The 25,114-nt window shown below is 34.7% G+C and overlaps 3 protein-coding genes across 5 annotated transcripts; 2 read left to right on the plus strand and 1 right to left on the minus strand.

Moving 5' to 3' along the window:
- The first annotated feature begins 336 nt into the window (after positions 1-336).
- LOC105965789 (dehydrodolichyl diphosphate synthase 6) lies at positions 337-1,923 on the plus strand. The gene has a single exon (XM_012990346.2). The coding sequence runs from the start codon at positions 615-617 to the stop codon at positions 1,443-1,445; it is 831 nt and encodes a 276-aa protein (XP_012845800.2). The 5' UTR covers positions 337-614; the 3' UTR covers positions 1,446-1,923.
- On the minus strand, positions 1,817-15,761 carry LOC105965788 (phosphoinositide phosphatase SAC7-like). Of its 2 annotated transcripts, none has more exons than XM_088826909.1 (21): positions 15,298-15,761; positions 15,038-15,197; positions 14,807-14,890; positions 12,330-12,457; positions 12,144-12,235; positions 11,667-11,724; positions 11,415-11,471; positions 11,311-11,344; positions 11,136-11,216; positions 10,143-10,249; positions 9,327-9,413; positions 9,161-9,238; positions 7,557-7,627; positions 7,370-7,468; positions 6,388-6,487; positions 5,607-5,715; positions 5,353-5,425; positions 4,098-4,191; positions 3,674-3,766; positions 2,898-2,964; positions 1,817-2,232 (listed from the first exon to the last, which is right to left on the minus strand). In XM_088826909.1, the coding sequence occupies exons 2-21, from the start codon at positions 15,180-15,182 to the stop codon at positions 2,102-2,104; spliced, it is 1,788 nt and encodes a 595-aa protein (XP_088683035.1). In that variant the 5' UTR covers positions 15,183-15,197; positions 15,298-15,761; the 3' UTR covers positions 1,817-2,101. The 2 variants fall into 2 exon arrangements, with proteins under 2 accessions (XP_088683035.1, XP_012845799.2); XM_012990345.2 differs by having other exon boundaries at positions 15,478-15,678.
- A 2,027-nt stretch (positions 15,762-17,788) lies between these two features.
- On the plus strand, positions 17,789-24,914 carry LOC105965731 (uncharacterized). Of its 2 annotated transcripts, XM_088826805.1 has the most exons (15): positions 17,789-18,219; positions 18,391-18,466; positions 18,752-18,862; positions 20,256-20,353; positions 20,440-20,523; positions 20,657-20,790; positions 21,602-21,674; positions 21,756-21,801; positions 21,912-22,021; positions 22,175-22,282; positions 22,359-22,418; positions 22,588-22,649; positions 23,019-23,334; positions 24,210-24,557; positions 24,693-24,914. In XM_088826805.1, exons 1-15 carry the CDS (start codon positions 18,148-18,150, stop codon positions 24,696-24,698), a joined length of 1,704 nt encoding a protein of 567 aa, XP_088682931.1. In that variant the 5' UTR covers positions 17,789-18,147; the 3' UTR covers positions 24,699-24,914. The 2 variants fall into 2 exon arrangements, with proteins under 2 accessions (XP_088682931.1, XP_088682930.1); XM_088826804.1 differs by having other exon boundaries at positions 18,014-18,219; positions 24,210-24,800.
- Positions 24,915-25,114: the final 200 nt, after the last annotated feature.

Below are 25,114 nucleotides of genomic sequence, written 5' to 3' on the forward strand. Positions count from 1 at the left end.
CAATACATACTACTACGATCAATTGCCTCCATAAAATTATAACTTATAACAAAATTATAAGTTAACCGTGATGGAAGAAAGAAAAATGAATAAATAAAATCCAATACCAGAAAACACAAAAGAAATCATTATAAAATATAATTCCGTAGTAAGTGCAATAAATCAACAAATCACACCAAAACTGTGATTGCCATTGTCGGCTACCCTTCCATCTTGCTCTCATCACTCTTTTCATTATTAACAAAAACAAGAACTTTTCACGCTCACATCAAGATTGTGTGGCAGTCGAACCCTTCATGAAATTATATCCTAATAGTTAAAAAAATAAATAATTAAATAAATCAAAACTAAAATTGTGAGCAAATAGTATCCTCTCTTAGCTTTGTTCTTGAATAGGAGTTTCTTTCCTTACGCGTAATTCGTAATATTTCCAGGTTTCGTCTCTCTTTCACTGTCTTCGTAGATTTCATTTCTCAATTGTATGATCTTTAGATAAATTCGATTGGTCATGCCTAATTGCTTATATACCAGGAACACTACATTATCCATTTTCGAGTTCTTCATTAACATTTCTCTTTTGTTAATTTTGGCTAACTGAGTAGATATATATAATAATGGAGAACAAGACAGATACACTTGCAGTCAGATTATTCGGTAGTTCAATTAGCTACATGCGAAAATCTCTATTCCGTATCCTCTCGGTGGGTCCCATCCCAAACCACATAGCCTTCATATTGGATGGAAATCGAAGATACGCCAAAAAACGGAACCTGAACGAAGGAATGGGCTATAGAGCCGGTTTCTTATCTCTAATGACTCTGTGCAAGTACTGCTGTGAGCTCGGGGTGAAATACGTAACAATATACGCTTTCAGCATCGACAATTTCAAAAGAAAACCCCATGAAGTCGATGCTGTGATGGATTTAATGCACGAGAAAATCCAAGGGATGCTCAAGGAAGAGAGTATAGTGAGCAAATACGGAGTGAGGGTATATTTCATCGGAAATTTGGAGCTACTAAAAGAGCCTGTAAGACAAGCTGCTGTAAAGGCTATGGAAGCTACTTCAAACAACGACAAGATTGTGCTGCTAATATGCGTGGCCTACACTTCGACCGATGAGATTGTGCATGCTGCTCGAGAATCTTGCGAAGCTAAGCGGGCCTGGGTTCGACCGAGTGGGGCCCGCAATGGGGACGAAGAGGAATTAAAGGTGGTGGATATAGAGAGGCACATGTATATGGGAGTGGCACCTGATCCAGATATTTTGGTGAGAACTTCGGGGGAGACTCGATTGAGTAATTTCTTGCTTTGGCAGACTTCGAATTGTGTTTTGTATTCACCGAGGGATTTGTGGCCGGAGATTGGGTTACGGCATCTGGTGTGGGCGGTGCTCAACTACCAGAGAGTGTTTCCTTTGCTGGAGAGGAGAAGGAAGCAGATGTGATGATTTTAGTCTTTCCATATGAAATTTTTCTATGTTACAATTTTAATAATAATTCACCTGAGTGTAAAAGTGGTCAATGACTTGTTCCAACATCACATTATATTTGTGTTCTTGTTCCTAATGCTGCAAATCCAGTGCATTTAGCTCCGATTTCTGTTGGTCAATTCGTCGAACACCACTTGTGCTTGATGCCTGCCGAATAAACGTTTACCTGCATTCTGATTTGAAAGGTTCATCCAAGAAACGAAACTGGGATCACCACACAAACCAATTCATTTTCATTTTTTGAAAACATTCACAAAATTAGTAGGCTAAGAGGCGAAAGCATGTGATCATCGTCGATGAAACAACAGAACCGAGACTCGTGGAAATGGAAGAAAAAAAAATCAACAAAACGAGTACAAATTACAAATGTGAATGAATGTAAATTATTGTACTGGTATTTATATTCTTCAGTGCAAAAAACAACCACCATAAATATGGGGTGATAATTTAACAAATAGAGATTATAGACGACGGTTTGACAAGGAAAGAATGTGTGTGTGTACTACAAAATTTAACAATAGATATAGATAGATTCATGAGCAGTGTGGTTAGAAGAATGGTTGATGAGTGTCGGTGAAAGTGCCAACTAATTTTGGAACCATAATCATCAATCAGCGCCTAGGTTGATGGAGACGAGGGCGGTTACAGAAAACACGACCATTGGCTCTAACAAATGCTGCTATAACCAAACTCATGCTCGCCCACATCATCGAAAACAATAAATTCCACATGTCGTAACGAACTGCAAAAGAATTAATAAAGATGCTAGTCAGTACACATGAGATTATAAATGCAAGTCTGACAGTCAAAAACTAATTGAATAAGCTCTATGAAAGAACTCCCCGGATATCACTTAGAAATACAAGTTAAATTTATGAGCAATAAAACTATTACGAAAATAATTAGTTCGGTCAGAGAAGTAGGAAAATACTCGAAAAAATTTCATCGGTAGAAGGCATCTCTACTTTTTGACACCAGGGACAGGCATCTTTCAATAATCATGTTTCAATACTTGTTGATCCTATCCAACTTTTTGGGATTTCTCCATATTAAGAAATAATTGGTTCGATTTTCTTTACATTGTGGTCGTGCCTTAATAATTTCAGTTTCTCTGCCCCACAAAATCACATTCGGAACTCTTTTGCTATTCTAAAAGATGCATAACAGCTATTTCGACTCTAAATTTAGATCTAGAATGAATGATAGAAGAGCATACAAATCGTCATCAATATATTAAAACTTCTTAAAATGCCAGTTCCATAATTCAATGAACTCAAAGGCCCACTACATCCAACAAGGTAAAAATCACGGATCTGTAAGTTAACTACGACCAACGACAAATAAGGAGTATGCAAACAAGAGGAAGAGTAAAAATAAAACTACAAGCAGAAGTTGTTAATATCTGACCTCGTCTTAGCGACATTGTTGCAAATAAGAATCCAGTCATAATCAGCGAAAAAGCCAGAGGAAAGGACTGCAAAAAGGAATAATACAACATCACTCGTAATTCGTTATCTGGTGAAAACTAAAGCAGAAGATTCTCAGAGGAACTAATGCAAGGACAAAATGAGGTACGGAAGGAGATAATATATATTTAAGAAATTCACATTTCCAATACTTCGGTTTTCACGAATGACAATTCGATTTGAGATACTACAAACACTAGTATCCCTGCTAATATAGAGGCATTAAAAAAGTCTTATGCAGATAAATATGGAAACCCACAGGCATCTAATCATAACTACGATAGAAGTGCATTGATTAAGTAGATTAGCCATAAAATCTTTTACAGTGATTTCATGTGGATGCACTCTAAGATAATACTCCTGGAAATATTCGATCACTAGTCTAAAACTATATTAATGGATATTAATTTTTTCAGTGAGATCTCAGATTTTTAAACTGTCAACTTAAACTTAGATCTGTATCCAGTTACCTAGTAAGTTATTAGCTAAATGGCATAGAAGAAACATCGGCTTCTCATAAATTAGGATGACTAAAATTGTTTATTTTCTAAAACTAAACCAACATCACCCCAAAAATGCCAAGATTATTGAACGAGAAATTCATATCATACTAGTTGTCTCAGAGACATTCAAACATGTATGTTGATGATATCTTACTGAAATAAACTTGAATTTACATAATTAAATAGAAGAGGAGAGAAGCTGGTAACTACTTACAGCCATAGCCTCAACGCCGCCTTTCTGTGCTGTAGGAGTCATACTTCGAGAAACAGAAACAATATAATGTCCTTGCAGTAAATCAATTGCATCCTTCAGACGGAAAGCAAAGGGAAAATTATCAAGATTTCATATGATTAAGTCAATTCGATAAGCATGAATTTCCAAATAATAATTTATCATATAGGAGAGACTTGATGACTAAATTACAGGAAGAAAATTGGCAAATTCAGCTTCTAGTCTAGCATATGCTAAACAAACTGAAACCAGAGCAGAAAGAGATATCTGAACTGGGATGCAGTCCGATTAGCGGACCATGTTGAACCAGAAAATGCTAAAACCAATTCCAAGAGGAATTAGAGCCGACACTTAAGTGCAAGTGAATTTACAAGCCATTGGGTATGGAAAGGGAAAGCGTTCAGACCTGTTTTGTACCGTCACAGAAGTTGTTTAAGTAGTACCGCATGAGAGCATTCCAGCCATCGTTCACAACCCCTTGGATTGTCCTCTGGCCACATCTGATATTAGAGGAAAAAGTTTCTAACTTAAGGAATAGATTTAGAGATATCATATGCGTCTCTGAATTAACAGCTAACTTGATTCGTCCAAGTTCTGCTATGGAATGTCAAAATCCAACAAGCATCAAGAACTAGGAGAAAACTAACAAAAGAAGCTTACATAAAAGTTAAAAGCGAGATGATATATATAATGGATCTGTCAAAAGAATGCCAATTTGCAAAAAGGTACCAACAATCTCAACACTCAATCAAGGGTCAGATACGTTTTATGTATGAAGACTGGCCAACCACCTAAAATAGCTACTGTCACACACACAGTCTAATGCTATCATTCTCTGGCATTAGCAATACTATTGATATAAAAGAGCCCGAGGACACAAAAGTCGCACTTCAGTCTAATATGCCATATTGAATTCAAAGATTTAAAAAAATCATGCACATTACGCACCAGTCCACGGAGTTTTGTTTTATGAGGGTTCCCTAACTCAAATAATTTTTGAGATTTCACGTCAGCAGAGGTAAGAAAAATAAAATTGACTTATGAGGCAAGACAAACTTACAATGCTATTCACATGGTGTTCAGAGGATATAAATAGAACCTATGAACAGTGTCATTAGGGTTCCAAGGAATAACAATAGGAAAGCATAGATTAGTATTATATGATATTCTTGAGCTGAACAAAAAAGTTAAAATGTTGAAGATTGTGAAGGAGAAAAGAATAAGAGACAAATTAAAATAGGGGTTTGGATTTGGTAATGTGCCACTATACCCACAAAAAGCGCTTCTTTGACAAATCGAATTAGCTGATACGTATTCCTCTTTAAGGAATAACAAAAGGTTACACTGTACATAAATGCACCAAGGTCACCTATTTGAACCGGGGCTAGACTTTTATCCTGCTAAAACTAACTTATTAATATTCTAAACATGAAACGAATTTAAATAAAAGTGCCTAACATAAATTACAGAATGACCTACAGTTTATGAAATTCCAAAAAAATTAACACTAACTGAGATTGGTAAAAAAACAATTGAAAAATTCAAGACTGATTTAGTAATAACTTCTTTAATGGAACTCCCACCACCCTGTTATTATTTTCTTAAATGGACCACCCAGGAATAAAATGTCTATACAGGGAAAATGACTTGTTAAAATATACCTGACAAAATCTCCTTTTAAAGCAGGAGTACCAGAGTACTGAATGCTTATGTCATCCCCGTGGTTAGCCCACACTGAAATTTAAAGTTGAAGAATGAGAAGGTATGAGAAGATTAAAAGGCTCATGAAGATTTTTTAGATGTCTCAGCATAAAGGTAAAAAAAAAAAATTGTCCAATGCTGCAATATTAATTAAAGTAACATTAGGCCTATTGTATATCTGAATTAATAAACTAGTTAACAAACTGATACTTACAAATTTTAAAGCTGTCATCAAAATTGGGATGTGTACTAATAGTTTCCTCAGCATCAAAAACACCAAGCCTTCGAAGTTGATATTCCAGCATTTTCCGAGCAATCATGCTCTGCAAATAAAAGACAGAAAACAAAGGGAAAATGATGGGAAAATCCTATCGCTGAGACCGATGCCATTTTCTTTTCTTTATTTTTCTCCCATGTCAATTTTTTTTGCACTATATGTATTGTAGAACAAATGGCCCCAGATTCACAACAAAAAGAAGTCCGGTTCTATGTTATATCGACTTGATTATTTTAACTAGAGAATCTTAGTAGTTGGGTTTTAACCTCTTTTATTGCGTATACTGTCCCTTAAGCTAAAAGAGTCTATAGAGGAAATGTTCCACTGATGAACAAATGCATTATATATACACGCAGACTGTGATCCCTCTATTATTTAACACAAATGGTACAGAACTCAAGATTCTATGCCAAGATGCAGCCCAAGTATCTACCGATTCCTTGAAAGCAATTTTTTGGGAAAGAAAATTAACTAGCGTATACAAGCAAGGCAAAACAAGTATCTGGTTCCAATACATACACTCAATATATATGTTTCCATTTCTCAAACTAAAAAGTATAACCATATCTATGTCCTCCGAGATATCAACTAAGAAAAAACTTGTAAATGCAAGTAGTTCTTCTATCTAACAACACATGAGAAGTACTTTAGAAGCAAAATAACACCACAACATTAAAATTGATTCATGAAATTATGCAACTGACAAAAGAAAATGTACCTGGGTGACATTTGTGCGGTCCAGGCAATCAATGCAATTGGTCCTCACGACTCCAACTTGACCTTCAACTTTCTCCCCCTTCTCATTTAACAAAAGATACCTGTCATACCCCCACAAGCAGTAAATATCCAGGCAACATAGCTAGAAATTTGATTGGGTTTGATCTAATTTAGAACAATAATTTGGTAATAAAACAAAAGAAATTTAAATGACTAATATGCCCAAAACCTAAGAATCAAAGCAATTGTAAAAACATAGCCTCATTAACGCTTGTCAGTAAATAACAAGCTACTTCTATACTCTAGCATATGTGTGAAATCAAATAAGTATTAATTGATTTATGGACTGGATTTGGTCAAAGGAATTCCTTCGCTTAGTAAATGACATTAAGACATATTTTATAATAACATTACTGCAATATTTGGATAAAAATAATCAACATCAACTTTCACACACTTCAAGACGGCATTCCAATAGAATGAAGCATTGTTATCTGTTCAATATTATGGTAATATCTTTTAAGTTTCACTCTGCTTCAAATTTGGTCATGTTATGCTTTAGAGGCAAATTGTGAATAGGTGGATAATCCCAGATCAACTATACCATCTCATCAATCCAAAAAAATCCTGAAACACTGTATTTCAGATCACAATTGTGTACTAAATGGTTCTTACCCTATTAGCCAGTTAGCTAAGAGTCAAGATACAAGATTTATTCTTTTTCTATTTCTCTGAGCCTAAAAACAGTATCATGCTCGCTTTTTAGGAAGGGAAGTCCATGTACGCTAGTTCTTACGCTTATGATCGAATTCATTTACCTCAACTATCACTCCGGAAACACAATATATCATTATAACATAAACAAAGAACACTATGAAAAAACAACAAGTATAAAACTGAATAAATAAACGAAGCAAGCAGTAGTTGACAAAAGAAAACAGACAAGTAAGAAATCTCTTTGCTCCTCCTCATAATAATTATACCTGCTTTTGATGAGAAAATCCTCCATTTGTTCATAAAGAGTGGAAAGACGCTCAAAATGCACATGTCCACATATCTTGTGAAAATCAAAGTGCAGATATCTGCAAAATATTGTATGGTTAGAATTTAACGGGATCGCCCACATGTGATCAATGAAAACTAAATGATCAGATCGAAAGACAATCTTACCTCACATCATCGCTGGCAAGAGGTTCCATAGCCTGACCAAACTTTTCACATAAGCGCCCCTCACCTCCATGCTGTTAGAAGTTCAGAAGATAAGGTTAAATGTACCAACTTAACCAAAACCAGAAAATGTAATGTTCAAGAAGATAACATAACCAAAGAAAAATGAAGAACCAACCGAGAATACTATAAATTTTTGGTATTTTTATTTTATCGAAATCGCATCTGTTTTGTTTCTAACTGAGGGAAACAAATTTTAATTGATTAGCTAAGTATATTATGAATAATAGGATCAACTCACTCTTAGATAACTATTTCTTATGTTCTTGTCCATTTACAGCTCTATGTGCAACAATATGGCTGAAACAGAGTTGGTAGCTTGACATCGGATATCACCATCAATAATCCACCAACATTTATAGAACTTGGTGAATATAAGAGTAGCAAGATGTTTCCTAACTGTCATACAAATGGGGCAAATGCAAATACTAACACCCCCGTGTAACGTGTCATACAAATGGGTCGGGATCCAAATGAACCATCGCCTACAAACTTGCTCTCTAATACCATATTAAATGGGTCTTGGTATAACTCATATCCAAAAACTAACTCAAGGAGAGAGGGTGACCATTGGACATTTAAACATTGCAAGAGACCAACAAATTGATGATGTGGGACAAATGCAACTTTAACATAAGGAAAACCAAAACATGAGATAGCGAGTTAAAAAACTTAACCTCATGATAATTAGATAACTTCATAAACCAAGGGAAAGCTTGTAATATTGATGAAAAATCAGAGTCCAGGTTTTAGGGAGAGATATAAGAGGTGAGCAATGAAGGAGAAAATTGGAAAAGCATGATTGGTGTGCTTTGCATATAGGAATCCAAGATCGATGTTGTTGATATAGAAGTGGTTAGAAGCATCTGGTGTCTGAAGTCAAAGGAATGTGTCTTCATGCCATCACATGGAAGCTCAGGTAGCAGTAATGTGGTATGACACATTTTTCTCCATAAGAGGAATGTGTTTTTCTTGACTAATCTATTTGATTCTTCTTGATGTCTTCGGCAAATGAGATATACATTTGTCTGGCACAAATAAACCTAGAGATCAATGATCATTTTAGGATGAATTACCTTTTTCTGAACTTTGCTCTATTTATTGGACTCAGGAAAGCATTCCTATTTTAAAACGACAGTATAATAAGGTCAATTTTAGATCATCTTTAACAGACTATTTTCACAGCCATCTCATTCGGGTTAGGAACATGCAGCTTACTTTCCTCTAATTTGAGCAAACTAGTTTTTACAAGTGAAGTATATTAAGGAGAAGCTCAAACCGTGAAACTAAGGGGTTTTAAGGATTTTCGGAGAAAACTTCTATCTTAAGAGAATTCGAAGTTTGGATAAAAAAATAGGAAATAGGAAATAAGTTAGGTTTGAAGGTAAACATTGACCAAAAACACATCACAAGTTGAGACAATTTTATAGGTGGTAACAGGATAAAATAGCAATTTTCATCGGCAATTTGGCCCAGTTATTGTCAGGCAAAATTGCAAAGCTATTAGGGAAATCAGCAAAATTTAACATTAATGGAGATCCATTTACCTTGTTGACTAGATCAACAGCAAGAACATTTCCATACTTCTTTCTAAGATCCAGAAAGTGCCGCTCAGCTACTCGGGGCTGCAGAGATGTATAGGTGAAGAAGTCAGCAAAACAGCTGCAATATGTTAGGTTCAGATCATAATCTAAAGATTGGAAAACTACTCACTGCTTCCTCCGGTCTCACAATTTCGAACTTCGGCTTGTATGTCAAATCAACAATCTGGTCCCAAAGTAATGGTATTGACCCTCGGATCTGGAAGAGGAAATTAATAATCAAATAACGCGCTAGTTAAATTACCATAAGTAAACTAATAAATACCATAAACTACATTAAAACTTTATTTGATATAGTTTATCCACATAAATGGATATCCACTCCCTAATACGTGATATCAAGTTATATCTACTACCTAAGTGGCAAATTAGATATAGGTTATCAAGCCATTAACTAACTCATGTGCATGGCTATGTAATCTTGCAGCTTCAAAACATAGCACCTGTGATACAAAATCAAAGTTTACTAATTTGACACATCCTTGAATAGGTCTATGTTGATGCCAAACATTTCCTTGCTTAGCCTTCACGAAAATATTGTGTTAAGCATAGATATTTCATGAGGAAGTAAAAGCATTCTCGTCAATGTCAGTTCTAGTAAATAAGCATATTGAGCTCAACTTTATCTCGATTTAATAGATGTGAAGGGAAAAAAAGTCTAAGCTTTCGTGGAACATATAAAACTTTTCAAGATTTTTACAACAACGATGCTATGTATCTTATGTTTTTACTTATTAACTGAAATTACTGACACGCAGTCCAAGTGCATGATTAATGTAAACCATTTATTCAAGCTCTTTATGTGAGTGAAGCACCTTGAAGCATCTCATCATTTTAGAGAACCAAAAGCAATGCCTAAAAACACTACCATAGAAGAGACTGTATTACAACAATAAATAAATTTCATTAAGGTCTATCGGGAATTTACCTGAATAAAAGATGCAGTGTACCCATTTAGCTGGACGATTTGTTCAGTTTCCACGAAATTTGCAACAAAACCATCAGAATCAGCTCCTCTTCTCCACATTCGTGTGCCTTCATAAATATGGAAAATTATAACCAACTGGAAGTTTAATTCACTCCTCCCACCACCCTAACAGTGGGTCTAATTTGCCCCCGGGTAGAGTTAAAATTACAAAAGTAAGTTTGTACACTATTATTCTCCAAATAAGTGGTTAGGAGTTGACGAATCACGTAGTTACTTGAACTGAGTATAACATCGGAACAAGAAGTTCTCCATTTTAGCACGCCAGGGAAAGAAAATAAAATCAATATCTTTGGCACACTGAGATGGGCGAGAATGATATCATCTCAAATTTAAATTCAGAAAATGCAACAAATATGTTCACCAATGTGTTAGTCAATGCATTTTAAATGATAATTCCTATTTGGGAGAATTTATAAGGAGAACTAGCTCTACCAACATCGGAGCAAGCACGAGGGTTCAATTAATGAATCCTAATAGTAAGTATTCTTCTCTCAACAAATTCTCATACAGAATCGCAAAGATAAATTGAAAAGACTCTTTACTATTAAATTTATCGGATAAATTAAATTGTATCAAAAGAGAAAACCTAAACCCACTGTTGATGACAGATGGATTATATAATACTGGTAAATATTATTTATGTAATTACTGCAAAGGGTCGTTGATATATGATTATGCTATACAAGGCAATGCAAACAAAATACTCGTATCATTTGTTCAAAGAAGCTAACGGGTTGTCAGCTCACATGCAAGCTAGACACAAACATACAGAAAGGTGGATCACCCTTCACCATATTAAATTGCAGAATTGTGCTTCACCTAGTCATTGTTTAGTCAGCATCATCCCGTGATGATGGGCGCCAAACAAAAAAAAAGAAGATGGAGAGTGGGGAATGGAGTAAGGATTTTCAAATTGCATGTTTATATGTGTACCAGTTCTCCTAGTGCATCTTCGTGCAATCAATGCAACATCAAGGATATCTTTCCCAATGGCAGCTTGAAAGCTCTGAAAAGCTGATGAAAAGTTAAGGCTTAGCTAAAAAAATATGGTTATCATAATCATACTTCAGTATGAGGAACAAGGACATCGGGACATTCAAAAGGATACTGCCTTGCATGACAGGAAGCAGGTACGGGTCAAGCTGCACAAAGCAATGTAATGTTAAGTGATTGAAAAAATCTAAAGGAACTTTCCAAGGTCAGTAAGCTAACCTTGTTATCTATAAGCACTTCCAACATATAACTGTTCCAAAGAAATCGAGGGTCTGCCTGATCAATGAATTTAATAGAGGGAAAATAATGAGTCAGAGCTGATTCTTCAGAAGTCGGTGTACTCCAAATAAATTTCCAAGATCAGTAACAAAAAGAGAAGAAAAAGCTATACTGGAACAAGATGCTACATTTTCAGATCAATAAGTTTTACGAACAGTCCATGGAATACATCTTTTAAATATCCAGACTTACTTGTCTCCATAGAGGCAACGACTTCGATTCGTCACCCAGATCATGCAGTCGCTGACCGCTGCAAGAAAAAACAATTTTCTGATTTAAACTGACCGGTAAAAATACCAGCACATGTTTCTGAACAGTGACGAACAAAATCTTAGCCCTTGCAACTCCAAAAAAACATAACAAAACTTCAAATACAAGCATAACACAATTAATAAATAAATACATAAAATTTATCAAATAAAAAGTAACAGATAGTAAGCAGTAGAGAAGGTATTTGATGATGTTAGAATTTTGAAAGGCCAAACATACATATTTTTTCGTTCGTAATTCTATTTAAGTGATACTTTGGGACATAATAATGTGATGCATCTGTTACTTGCATATCATAATAGAGTTCTAAATGCAAACCTTGTAGACAGAAAACTTATAAAAAAAAAACTAACCAACAACCATGTAAATAATCACTCATTGTGTGGAGAAAAACTTCACCTCAATGTAATATTCACGTCATAAGAGAAATATAGACCCGGAGTTCTCTCTGCAACATTTAGTAAGCGAGAAAACTCATTCTCCATCTTCTTCTGTTAAAAAAATTATGCATTCGTAACATTGTAAACAACAAACCCTAATACAGGCTCCAAAGATAACATGGAGAAACAAGCAATACAAGTATACCTGTTCTTCTGGAGAATTTTTTAGAGAATGATCACAAGGAAAAACCTTCATTGATGTAATTTTGAAGATGGGATAACCCAAATAAGATCCAACACATTCTCGTTCAGTTATCACAAATAAATATGACCCTGAAAAGTTAAATATGAACATCGATTATGGAAACATGAAGCCAAGTTTAATGGAAACTAAGAGGGAGAAGACAATTAAGACTACCATACTACTAAAGAGGCAACAATCCTTTCTTAACGGCCATTGAACATCATATAGAGTGCACTATCTTTTTGCCATTGTTAAATGTAAGTGAAGCGAAGCATTTAGGATCAACCACATAAATTTCTATTTAAAACAATCTTATACATCTAGATTAACCTTAACCTTATTTGGAGCTCTTTTGCCAATTTGACTGAATATTCGTCAATTAATCTCTCTTTTATGCCATCTGATCCTCAATTCTCGATTCTATTTATTCATTCCAATCCAAGTTTGTTAACGGAAATATTTTCACCTTGCATGAGGCAGCTAGGCAGATGAAATAAAGTGTTTGTAGTAACCTAACATGTTATAATATCTGAAACCATTACTTATCTTTTTTTCTGGATCAGCTACCAACATCTCTTAATTCATCATGTTTTGTCCTTTTAGTTTAAACATCTTATGCAGTATAGGCTATTCTCTTATTATTACTTCATAGACAAAGACCTATGACGATTCTGCGCCTTATATCAAGTACCTTAAGGATGTTTACTTCACCCAAGAACATTCCTGTCAAGCTCGGGTGTCAATGTAAATGTTAGTCCAACTAGCTCTAAGAGAACTCAAAATCCTAGAATGTAGGTGAACCCGACGTAATTTGGCAATGATTATTAGGCATGTAGTTGCTTTTAAAATCAATTAAGAAACATGGCTGACAGTTGAATGGTCTTTGTAAACACATTTTATGACAAAACGAGGACATTTGCTATAACAAGTAGCAGAACCCACGCTCAAAGTAATATCAAGGACATGAAGGAAAAGAATAAGATGCATTTTACACGTCAAAAACCTTCTCATTTGATGTGTAAGATAAAAATGATCTGAACTTTATAAATTAAGTAACTCACCATCAGAAAGGTAGTATATATGCAATCAATGCCATTATATTTAATTATCTCAACACGATAGTTAGTAAACAAGACCAAATAATATCAACTCTCTATGTTATTTCGACGGATCCTGTATACTAATATGACGGAATGTTCCTCTGTAGTAACTGCAAAACTTTATATTCTGAAAGGAAATGCATGCACGTCCCTTTTAAATTTCAAATGAGAAAATAAATTCCTTCAAATAATTGCCGAACACAGTCCAATATATTTAAAGGGATCATGCCAGCAACAATTAGTTATTGATTATATTTATCACAGAAAATGCCTCCAAGGGTTCTTAGTTATCAGGCCTAAGGGAAACAAAACCCATGAGTCAAAATGGAAAATATTAGGCAATGTGGCATAAATGGCAACAGTGAAAGCTGATGGTAGGCAGAGACAGAACTATCTCCAGGTGCTGAAGGAACAATATTTGAGTTTTGCATATGGGATTTTACAAAGCAGCGTGAGCCTTAATTGAAATAAGACCATGATGGCAGCTGAATCAGTTTCGAGGCAATGAATTTGTGACCTAATTCATATATTCAAAATGTCCCCTCTTGAATAGAGTTTCAACACAACTGAAATGTGAGAAGTAAGAAGGCAAACCCGAAAAACAAAAAAATTGATCACACTTCAAGACTGTGGCAAAGGCCAATGGGTTCGTTTAGGAGAATTTGACTTCATATTAGCCACAAAGAACTCACTTCCACCCCACCCTATCGAGAAATTGTATGGCAGCACATAGTCCCTAACAGTTAAGTTAACAGTGGCAGTGGCAACAGCATTCCTATGGAGGAAATTTCCTCGTGGTGTAAATGAGTTGCCATTTATAACGCTGTTAAAGAAGGCATTGCTGAAATAAATGCTTGAAAAGAACAAATATAAATTAAAGATCGAAAACCTCCGGACTAGCATCACACTGGCAAAAACAACAGAAGATACTCAGTCGCTGAACAAGAAGTGAGTTGACGCTTTCTCAAATGCACATTAAGGAATTTCTCTTCTGAACTTCAGAAAAGGTAAAATGAAATCCCCCCCCTAAGTTAATACCTACCAATGCCTACCAATGCCAAAGTATTTGGTTTATTACCATTTACTTAATTAATGTTTATTCAAACTTATGCAGAGAAGCACCAGTGTAATACACGCACTGAAAAGCGGATCTTAACCAGTACTCAACAAAAAATTCATGTAAAGATGAATAATATTTATCTCAGGCACTATACATATTAATAGATCTACAGAAGAAAGCTCTCGAAATCACAAGGCAAAGACACAAGGAAGAATTAGTCTCTCATCAGCCATTAATTGTTAATCATCTACAAGAATATATGAAGCCATAGAACTTGCCTGCTAAGAGCTTAAGCATCCCAACCACGCCATAGATCGTCCGAATTTTAGGAACACGAAGCGAGGTGGATTGAGGTATGTCATCTGTACAACAGGAGAGCAGAAAAAAATAACATTAGCACGTAAAAATAACAGTACCCTCTTCCCCACCCCCCAACATCAAACACTAAACAAATTTTACATCAAAAAAAAAAAAAAATCGTCGGAATAGTTAATGGAAAAAGTAAAAACCGATGAGCTTGATGGAGCCATCGACACGATTGATGGCGAGCAAGGAAGCAGAGGAGCCGTCGGTTGGCTCCACAACATATTGATCCGGGAATTCCCACAGACGCATTTTGTTATACAGCTTCTGGGCAAGATCTGCCTTGTCCATTTTTCACTACTTTTGCTGTAAAAAAAAACGAAAAATTTAAAAATATTTCAGTTTGATCCCATCCGATCACCACCAAAAAAACCCAAAAAAAAAAATCAAAATCAAACAGTCTTACTGCAGACGGGAGCAAAAAAGCAACGGAATTGGAATATGATAGAACAATTGATTTACGGTGGATCGAAAAGATTGTATAATTCCGAAAAAAGGAAAGGGTCAAATGAGGGAAGCGGCGAGCGATTTGAGGGAATAAATTAGTTTGCGCGGACAGAATAGAAAACGGAATTAACTGAAATACCGTATTATTTGCTTGCTCTCAACAATGGCAATATATGCCCTGCTCAGCACTAATCAAACAGATCTGTTTTTTCTTTTATTTATTTTATTTATTTTTTCCAATTAATTAAAAAATAAATAAAACTAAAAAATAGGAGGGGCAGATTGAAAGAAAAAACAAATATGATTGTCAAAAGCAATTAAAATAGATGCTCGTCTGTCCACAGCAAACATAACGTGGTGGGATTTAAAATTCGCAAACCTTTTTTCTTTTTTTCTCTCTTATTATTTTCATTAAAGTTTTATGTATACAATAATTGTTTGCTGAAAGTCCGAACAATAAACTATAATTAATTTTGGGAATGGATGAATATCTTTATTGTTGTTCTGCACTTTCCAATTATGTTGGCCAATCATGCATGACACTTAAAACAAATTAAAGACGGTTTTAGCCTTGTGCAAAATAGTTCTTTGATCATTTCTTTAAATTTATCATAACATGTGAAACTTTAGCCCTCTCCACCAATAGAGTTCTCTCCATGCATCGATCGATACATATATTGGACTCTACATGTTCAACTAGTCTATACATTCTACTCAATCAAAGAAAAATATATCATATTTCTTGCAAACTACAATGACCATCCCTCATACTATATATATTATATCTGTATGCATATTATGAAACATGTTTGTACAAAATAAAGTGCACAATTTCGTCCGTCGCCGCCGGTCTTCGGCGTTGACTTATTTTTTTTTTTTTTGAATTTTTTTCTTTAACATCTTTTTGCCCCCGTTTAAACAACAATATTGCTGTGGTTGACAGTAATATTAACGATATTACTGTTAAACACACTAATATTAACTACTACAGTTTAACACAACAATATTGCTATATTAATCTCTAGCACAATAATTTTAACACAACATAAGTCATTATTATTGTGTAATAGAGTAATATTAATATGTTGACCGTTCAACAAAGATAAACATAATAAAAATCCAAAAGAATTGAACAACCGTCAACCACAGTAATATTATTGTGTTTACAATATTAGACAGTAATATTATTACGTTACTCCGTCAACAACTCAAACAAAACAAAAACCCCAAAAATAATAATATTGATGTGGTTGACTGTAATATTATTGTGTTTACAGTTATTTTACTGTCAACGCCAATAATATAATTACATTGACTTGTCAACAGATGAAAAAAAGACATAAAAAAAACAGCCAAAAAAAGATCTTCTTTTCTCTTCTTTTCATTTTAGCATTTTTACACTATTATAAAAATATCGTTTTTATTTATTAATCTACATAATATTGAAAATTACGATTTGTTTTTTTCAATTTAAATTACGTAATTTTTTTTTTATTATTTTGTATTGTTATCTTTTGTCGATAAATATATATAGTTTTGTATAGTCAATCATAGGCACTTCCATAATTTATAGGCATCTAAAACATGAATCATGGCACGCCTGGGGTTGGTTCATATATATTACAATTGATTGTAGTATACTAAAGTGCAGTATTGTTTACTATGATTTACTATAGTGTAGTATTCCAAACCTTAACAGCCACAACTCCTCAACAGATTGTAGTACACTATGGTGTACTATTCCGAACCCTAGCAGCCACTACTCCTCAGCCACCGCGAAACCCTAGTAGCTACAACTTCTCAGCCTTCACGGAATCCTAGCAGCCAACAACTCCTATCCGCCGCCAAATCATATCCACCAAACCCTAGCCGCCTCCGCTTTCACCATAATTGTCGCCCTTATAACCGCAACCACCACCGCCATAGCCGCCTCCCCCTTTCACCACAAGCACCTCCACCGTAATCGCGACCGCCATCGGCCTCACCGAAATCGAAATCGCCTCCATAACCATCACCATCATATGCACCGCCTCCATAGCCGCCACCTCTACCTACCATAACCACCGTCATAGCCTCCATAACCATATTATTATAAACATAACTTAATAATTTATTAAACTCAGATAAGTTAATAATAATAGAAAAGATGAAGAATCAAAGAGAGCGAGAATGAGAGGAGTTGGGACGACATATGATTGATAAACAGAGAGAAAGAGAGAAAATGAGTAACAGAGAGAAGATGAGGGGTTGGGACGGTGGAAGAAATGGAGAGAGAGAGAAAGAGAAAAATGAGAAAAAAAAAGAGCAACGATTTTTTTATTAGTTATTGTAAGGGTATTTTTGGGTTAAATTAAAATCAAAGGATGTATATAAATTTTTCTTTTTAGATAAGAATGTAGACAAAATGTTTTATTTAACCTTGTCACTCATACCTAATTATGTTTCGTTTAAGGAATGTGAGGCATATTACCCCTATTTGTAAACTTTTTTTTTTTTGAGTAAATTAAAATTCATACTACAAGGGAAAATAGATGAAGGAAGACTCGAACCCTAGATTGGTAAAAATTAGCTACCAACTGTCCTAATGAGATTTGGTACCCTATTTGTAATTAGGTTTGGCATTTAGAAAATTTTAAATTAGTTAAATTAATTTGTGTATATTCAAATTTAATCTTGCAAATACCGTTCTTAGCGAGAATCCCCGTCTCTGTACAAAAATTAAAATTAGGCTCTTTCCTTTTCCCTCTTCCTCAATTTTTCTCCCAAGAAAACCAGACAGCGTTGCTTTTCGCTGATCAAACTCCTTTGCATGGCGGCGTTGTCGCATTCCTCCAAAGGCAAGACATTGCTATCTCGCCTGAAATCCTTTCTTGCTCCAGAGGTACACATTTGAGCCCATTTCCAGTTCTTGTTTCTTTCAGACATTTATTCAAACACCTCTGCTTTATAACTGTAGTTGCACACTGCGCGCGCGTTTTGTGTTTATATGCATATATATCCTCCTCTTCTTTTCATTTTCGGTTAAATTAAGATGATTTTTCATGATGAACAGAGGTTGAAGTGCAGCTTCGTTGCAGACGAGGGTCGAGCTCATTTCTCTTCCGATACGGGTGCATGCTCTGGCTCAGGTCTTGAGTTGTTTAAGTCACTTTTTATTCACTTTAGACTGTTCATGTTTTGTAATTTAGCTTTAGAATTTGAAAAAATTGAAATACTTCCATACTTCATTGCAATCAAGTTTGAATCGATTCTTCACGAATTCAATTCTGTTCTGGTTATTGCTCTGTACTTTTACCTTTTATGGTTTGAGCAGAAACAATTCTGATTCACCATTTACCAATGCATATTGTTTAATACATTCACATGATTGTACTCTTGAATTTATAATTCGAAACGTTTGACGATGTTTTTAGGTCAAGTTGAGATTTCAAAATGGAGAAAGATAGACTCCAGGAATTTGGGGCTAACAAGGTCAATGGTATCGATTCCTGCTTCGGTAGTTCTACGGAATCTGCGAGCTGCAGGTGCCATTTCGTATGAGCTTATATGTAGTTTTTTTTATTCACCAAATTTGTGAAAGTAATTGCAGTATTACTAATTAAACTGAATCTCTTTAGCTGCCAATTTTATCCACTATTCCATTTATAAAGGCAGATCATTAAGGCAAAAGGCCATTCTTGCCAGCATATATTTCTTTTATGTGTAGTTCCTATCATGTGAAATATTTTACTATGTGTACTCATGTATATACTATAGTTGAGATGTTTGGTACTTCCGGTCCATTTACGTAATGCACAAAGAAGGGAACCTATAGGTAATTGATGAAAGTGATTATCCGTGGAGTTCGATGCAATGTTACACCTCTTCTAGCTGCCAAAATATCATAGTACTGACATTGTAGAGTTCAACCAATTCATTTTGCCACATATATGACAATGGAGCTGTAATCGGGCTTTTCATAAAGAGATTTATTTCTGGGAATTGACTTGTATTCGGTTCCCTTGTTACTTGTCGTTTTAACTCCATTCATTTACCGCATCAAAGATGTTCTTGATTGAGTTTATTTCGTAGCTACTTTACATAGATCCTCTGCATAATATAGATCTATAAACACGATTCAATTGGCAATAATCAACTGCAGAAGTGTATTTCAAGATCAATAATATGCTCTTTAAACTATTCTGTGATAATTTGGCCCCACAATGTCATAAGGATCACCCTCTTGTTTTGTGGAAAAATGCATACATAGAAGAACTGCATGTGTTCTTTCATTGGTTTATGTTGACAATTGAAGATCAACACAAAATTGTGGTAAGAAAAAAATTTCTGCCAGTATCCACATAGAGTCACCTGGTGAAGTATTTTTGTTTTATCACCTTTCCATTAATTGTATTTTGTGTCAGAAAAGCGTTGTTTCAGAGACAGTTCAATATGAAAATCAAGCAACAATTTTCTTTGAATGATCTTAATATTTGTACGATGAACACACTTGAATTAATAAACATTATTTTATGGTGAATGTCATGCAAAGATCAGAGGAAACAAATAGCCTTAGAGGTAAAGGGTAATTTAGAAGTAGTTCATATCGTCAGAATAAGAAAGATGCCGCCTAATCTTGCATATCTTCTTCAAGCATTTTTGGTATGGATTTGTAAATAAACTAGTGCTTTCACTGGGGATAATCCCCATAAAGTATATTAATTGAACATTTATACATACATTAGTTTGAGCTCTAAATGAACTACTATAGGATGATTTTCTTGCCTTTTGAGGTCTCTCTTCACGTTGTAGATAACTAACTGCTCCAGCATATATTAAAATTAAACTGCTAACATATGTTTCATTTACATTTTCCTTTGTATACCAAAGTGTGTCCTGTTGTGAACATGCTTGCTGTTTGTTACTAAAAATGTGCAGGGTTCGAGGCCTACTTAGTTGGTGGATGTATTAGAGACTTACTTCTAAATAAAGTACCAAAAGATTTTGATGTTATCACAACAGCATCACTTAAACAGGTTATTTCTAACGTGTTAAGTCATTTCTCAGCAAATGAAACTGGAGTAGCTTGCTTCAAATATATATGTAAATGTATCCGATGTAGGTCAAGAAGAAGTTTCAGCGTGCAATAATTGTTGGAAAAAGATTTCCTATCTGTAGGGTCATCATAAAAGGCTGTTTAGTGGAGGTTAGTGCTCATCACTTTGGTTTTTGAGCTTCTGCATACATCTCTATTGATAGAAAATTTACTAGTCGGACTTGTCAATAACCTTGTCCACTGCATTATACTGGCCAAGCATTATCTACTTTAATGTTTTTAGGTATCGAGTTTTGAGACTGTAGCTGTTAAATCCAAAAGTAAACAAGTTGACATCTTTGAAATGCCGAAAGGTTGCAATCCAAGGGACTTTGCTCGCTGGAAAAATTGCATGAGCAGAGACTTCACAGTTAACAGGTTTCATTCTTCACTGTTCTGAATGAAAATTACTTCTAATTTGATTTCTTGCTTTTCCTCCCGAGGAAGGCTATACTGATTGTTCTCAGCCTTAGCTAAGATATTTAACTAACTCCTGCTACTTTATAGTGGTGAAATAAATAACCTAGATAATTCTATTATTATACAAAACAACTTTATTTTCGATACCTTCTTAGCCTACATGGAATTAATGATATTATCTAGTAGGAATAGTTAAAATTGGGGAACCGAAGGCCTGAATCATGCAAATTTACATTTATTGTTTACATTTTTTTTCGTGTTGCTAGTGCTTATTGCAGTTCTTATTTATGTTGATTCTAGACTTATTATAATACAGTTAATGCACTTGAAACGATGGTGCTACAAAATATTAAGTATTTAACGAGAGTCAAATCCAAGTGAGAGTAACTGCATGAGGGCTAGTATGTTGTGCTAATTAGGATAAAATTTTATTCATGACTATGGGAGAAAGAAATTGCTGACAGTGCTGAGGACAGTCTCACAAGAAGATGCTTGTTTGGGAGCATTGAGGAGTTAGGATTGTTTTATTTGAACACAACATCTTCTTTTATCTCGTCCCAGAGAACCACGACGAAGAAAATCACTAATAGAAAGAATGTTAACATAAATGCCTGCTGGTTTGTGCTGCTCAATGGTCTTGAACAACATTTTTACCAACTCCAGTGTTATTTCACTATTCTTTGAGAAAGGAATATATTCTGTGTTATTTTTCATTTTCTGATTTTTCTTGAGCCTGTAAACTAACAGAGCGCTATGTGTTCTGAAACAGCTTGTTTTTTGATCCTGCGGTAAATGTCATCTTTGACTACACAAATGCAATGGCAGATTTGAGGTCTTTGAAGGTAAGCTATATTCTTTAAGGCAAACAATACTACCATGGTGATCTTAAAAGTTTGTTAAGTTGATCTTTGTGGCACAAACAGCTAAGCACAGTAATACCAGCTCAGCGGTCTTTCAAAGAAGATGAAGGTTGTTGCATCTAACACTATCATGCAAATTTGCAATATCCTTGATTCAACTTATGAAACAGTAATTTTTTAAATTTAAAATACCTCTACTAAAACATGTTCTTCTTTCAGCCAGGATTTTGCGTGGGTTAAGACTTGCAGCTCGTCTTAACTTATCGTTTTCGAAGGAGACCGAGGTTGCTTTATACAGTCTCTCTTCATTGGTTGCCAACCTTAGCACGGTATTCTATAATTACTGGACTGACAGTCTGCTCACCTGATATTTTAGTTTCTGTCCGCTCTATGTTCGCTTGTTTTCTCCTTATGAAACCTTTTTATGATTCTCATCATATTCATGACATATTTTCATTAATGCAACTCTTCTGCTTCTTCAGTCTAGAATAGGCTTGGAGATGAATAATATGTTATCATATGGAGCTGCTGAGCCCTCCCTTCTTTTGCTTAAAAGGTTCAACCTGCTTGAGATTTTGCTTCCATTTCATGTAAGTCTAGTTAGTTCGTTCAAAAGTTAGAACTCTTTGAGCCAAACATACGTGGTTAAGTCTTACTTTATTGTAGGCAGCATATATTTCTGAGCAGGTGGATAATCAGCTTGGCATACGTTCCTTAATGTTAATGGTTAGCTTTTCCTGGCTTACTGCAACATATAATTGCATCTGTTATTAAGAACATATATGATATCTCTTTCTTATTGTTCTGTGAATCCTATTTTATTTTGTCATGCCATTTCTTTTGTTAATTGTGTCTTGTTTTGACTACTGATAATGACTATTTCATTCGTTTTCAGAAGTTATTTTTCAATTTGGACCAGTTGATCACTTGTGACCGGCCTTGTAATGAAAGTTTGTGGTGAGTAATTATTTCTCATTATATTTTTCCTTTAAATAGAGACTGACATGTATCTGTGTGGGAGTGTATATATATATATATATATATATATATATATATATATTAACATTTGATTATATATATACTCGTAAATCCAAACACATCACTTCCTACGCAGAAGATATTCCAGAGAGAAGGTTATGGTTTTCATTAATTTGTTTCTGGTTGTTGCCTTGTTGGTTATATTTAAGATATATCTCAGCAGTCATAACTCATAAACGTACTCATTTCACCTTGTTTCTCAAGTATCTTCGAGACTATTCCTTGAAACTAATCAGACAGCCCTTATTAATTCTTATTTATTTATTATTACCGAAATTTATGGAACAGGGTTGCAATATCGGCATTTAACATGGCACTGTTCAGCAATCCCCAACATGCTGTCGTGGTTTTGACTTTTGCTTCACTTCTTTATAGTAGAACATGGGAGGAAAGTGTCAATTTTGCGAGAGAAAGGGCTCTAGACACACGAATCTATGTTCCCGAAATTTTAGATGCTTCAAACTATTTATCAGATAATGAGATAGCTGACAGAGTATCTCAGTTTTCCGAGCAAGTGAAAAATGCCGTAAATATTCTCACCAATAAGGACTGCCTCTTTCACGCAATGACAAGATTCCCAGGATTTTTTTCATGCTCTGGTGTGGTAAGTATAGCAGTACCAATTTTTACTTGCTCCACTTTGGTTACACTATCCCAATTTCTGGTGCGAAAAAGAATGTCCTATCTTAAATTTGGTTATTCCATCATGAGTGAAGGCTTCCCTCTTTTCCATTTAACTTTCATGTGTCGGTATGCATTGTCTGGCTCTCTTACAAAAAGGGACTTCTTTCAGCTCAGCCATTTTATAGGGCAAAACAAAATTTATAATATCGTTGGCTTTCATGACACAACTATCATAATTAGGGCTGTGACTGGGTTGGTTTTTATCCGGCAGCCGATCCATTACCAACCATATTTTAAGTATTTTAAGGCGGATAATAATTTTTTAACCAACCCGTGGATCGGTCAACCAACTATATTAATAATTTTTTTGAAAATATTATTTTAATGCAAGGATTGTCTGAATGCAGGTACTGCTGTATTCATTGCCAATTCCAAATCTTTTTTCTTATTTTCCGACATTTTTAAAATCTTGGTTTTAACCACAATTATAGTAATCATACTAGGTTCTAACAACAATTGCAGTACTGTACTAATTTTTAACCTAGAATTTAATTCTTCATTAGATCTGCGTAACATGTTTTATTATTCAAGCTAAAGAGAGTTCTTTTATGAATATTTTAGTTTTCTTCTTTGTAATTTCTGTATCAACTGTTTCTGCTACGTTACTGTGTACACTACCGATAAAACTTTTCTCGATTAGATTGAATGTGGTTTACCCTGAAGAAGCTACAAGAATAATTTTTTTAAAGTATAGATCATAGGAGTTAACTGGTTCGTAATTGTTCGTAATTTATTTATATGTATTATTACTCGTCCGATATTGACAGTTATTAAGTAATGATTTTGTAATTTCAGGTGTTTGTATCCCAGAAAATGGGGCAATATGTGAAGAATATTTTTAACATTTTGACGAGAGATGTTGAAACTATAAAGGCGAAGGAAAGAAGTGGAGGGATAGATTATCACTTGCTGAAAGATGGGAACATATGTGAGAATAGGTTTGTGCTCGGTAAGATAATATTGAGAACTCTTCTTTACAGAAATACTGCAGAAAGAGGATCCGTAAAAGCCGAAGAAGACGACAAAATGCAAGTAACGAATCCACCACAGAAGTCGGTTATTAAAGAGATTCCGCAACATTCCGATAAGAATGTGAACGAGAAGAGGATTTTGAAAGATAATAATCATGTAAAACCTAATAAGGTACATGAAAATGCCTCTGCGCTTTCTAGTCTATTTAAGTGAGCTGAGTCGGATTATGTGCAGAAAAATGTATTTGAGGATGAAAGATTTTTGAAATCCATTTTGATTTTCTTTCTTCTTCGTCTCGGATTATAGGATTAGGAGATATGCCAGAGTTGCGTAAAGAAAATCGAACTGCGGATGTTGTCCGGTCAAATGTTGTTCTTGTAATTCAAAGCAGTACATGTTGTGTTAGGTTCATAATTGTTTGCCTCATCTCTGAAAGCTCGGCTGTGGAAATAGGATATCGCTGGAGTAAAATTTATTTTTTCGGTTATTTATTTATTTACTTTATAAAAATTTTAGGGTTCAAAACAAGTTAAGTTACTTGTTATTCAATTTGAGATCAATTGTTCAACACTTGGTGGTTGATTAACATGATGAATTGAGTTTCATGCATGTGAAATTATTTTGCATGACTGATATTTTCACCTTTTTTTTTCTTCTTCTTTTTTACATGGCTGCAGATATTTGCAAGACGAAAATTATTAAGTGCAAGACCTTACTTCATGCAAGGC

Source organism: Erythranthe guttata, chromosome 12 (genome assembly GCF_056151865.1).
Source record: "Erythranthe guttata isolate IM_541 chromosome 12, IM_541, whole genome shotgun sequence".
NCBI lineage: Eukaryota > Viridiplantae > Streptophyta > Magnoliopsida > Lamiales > Phrymaceae > Erythranthe > Erythranthe guttata.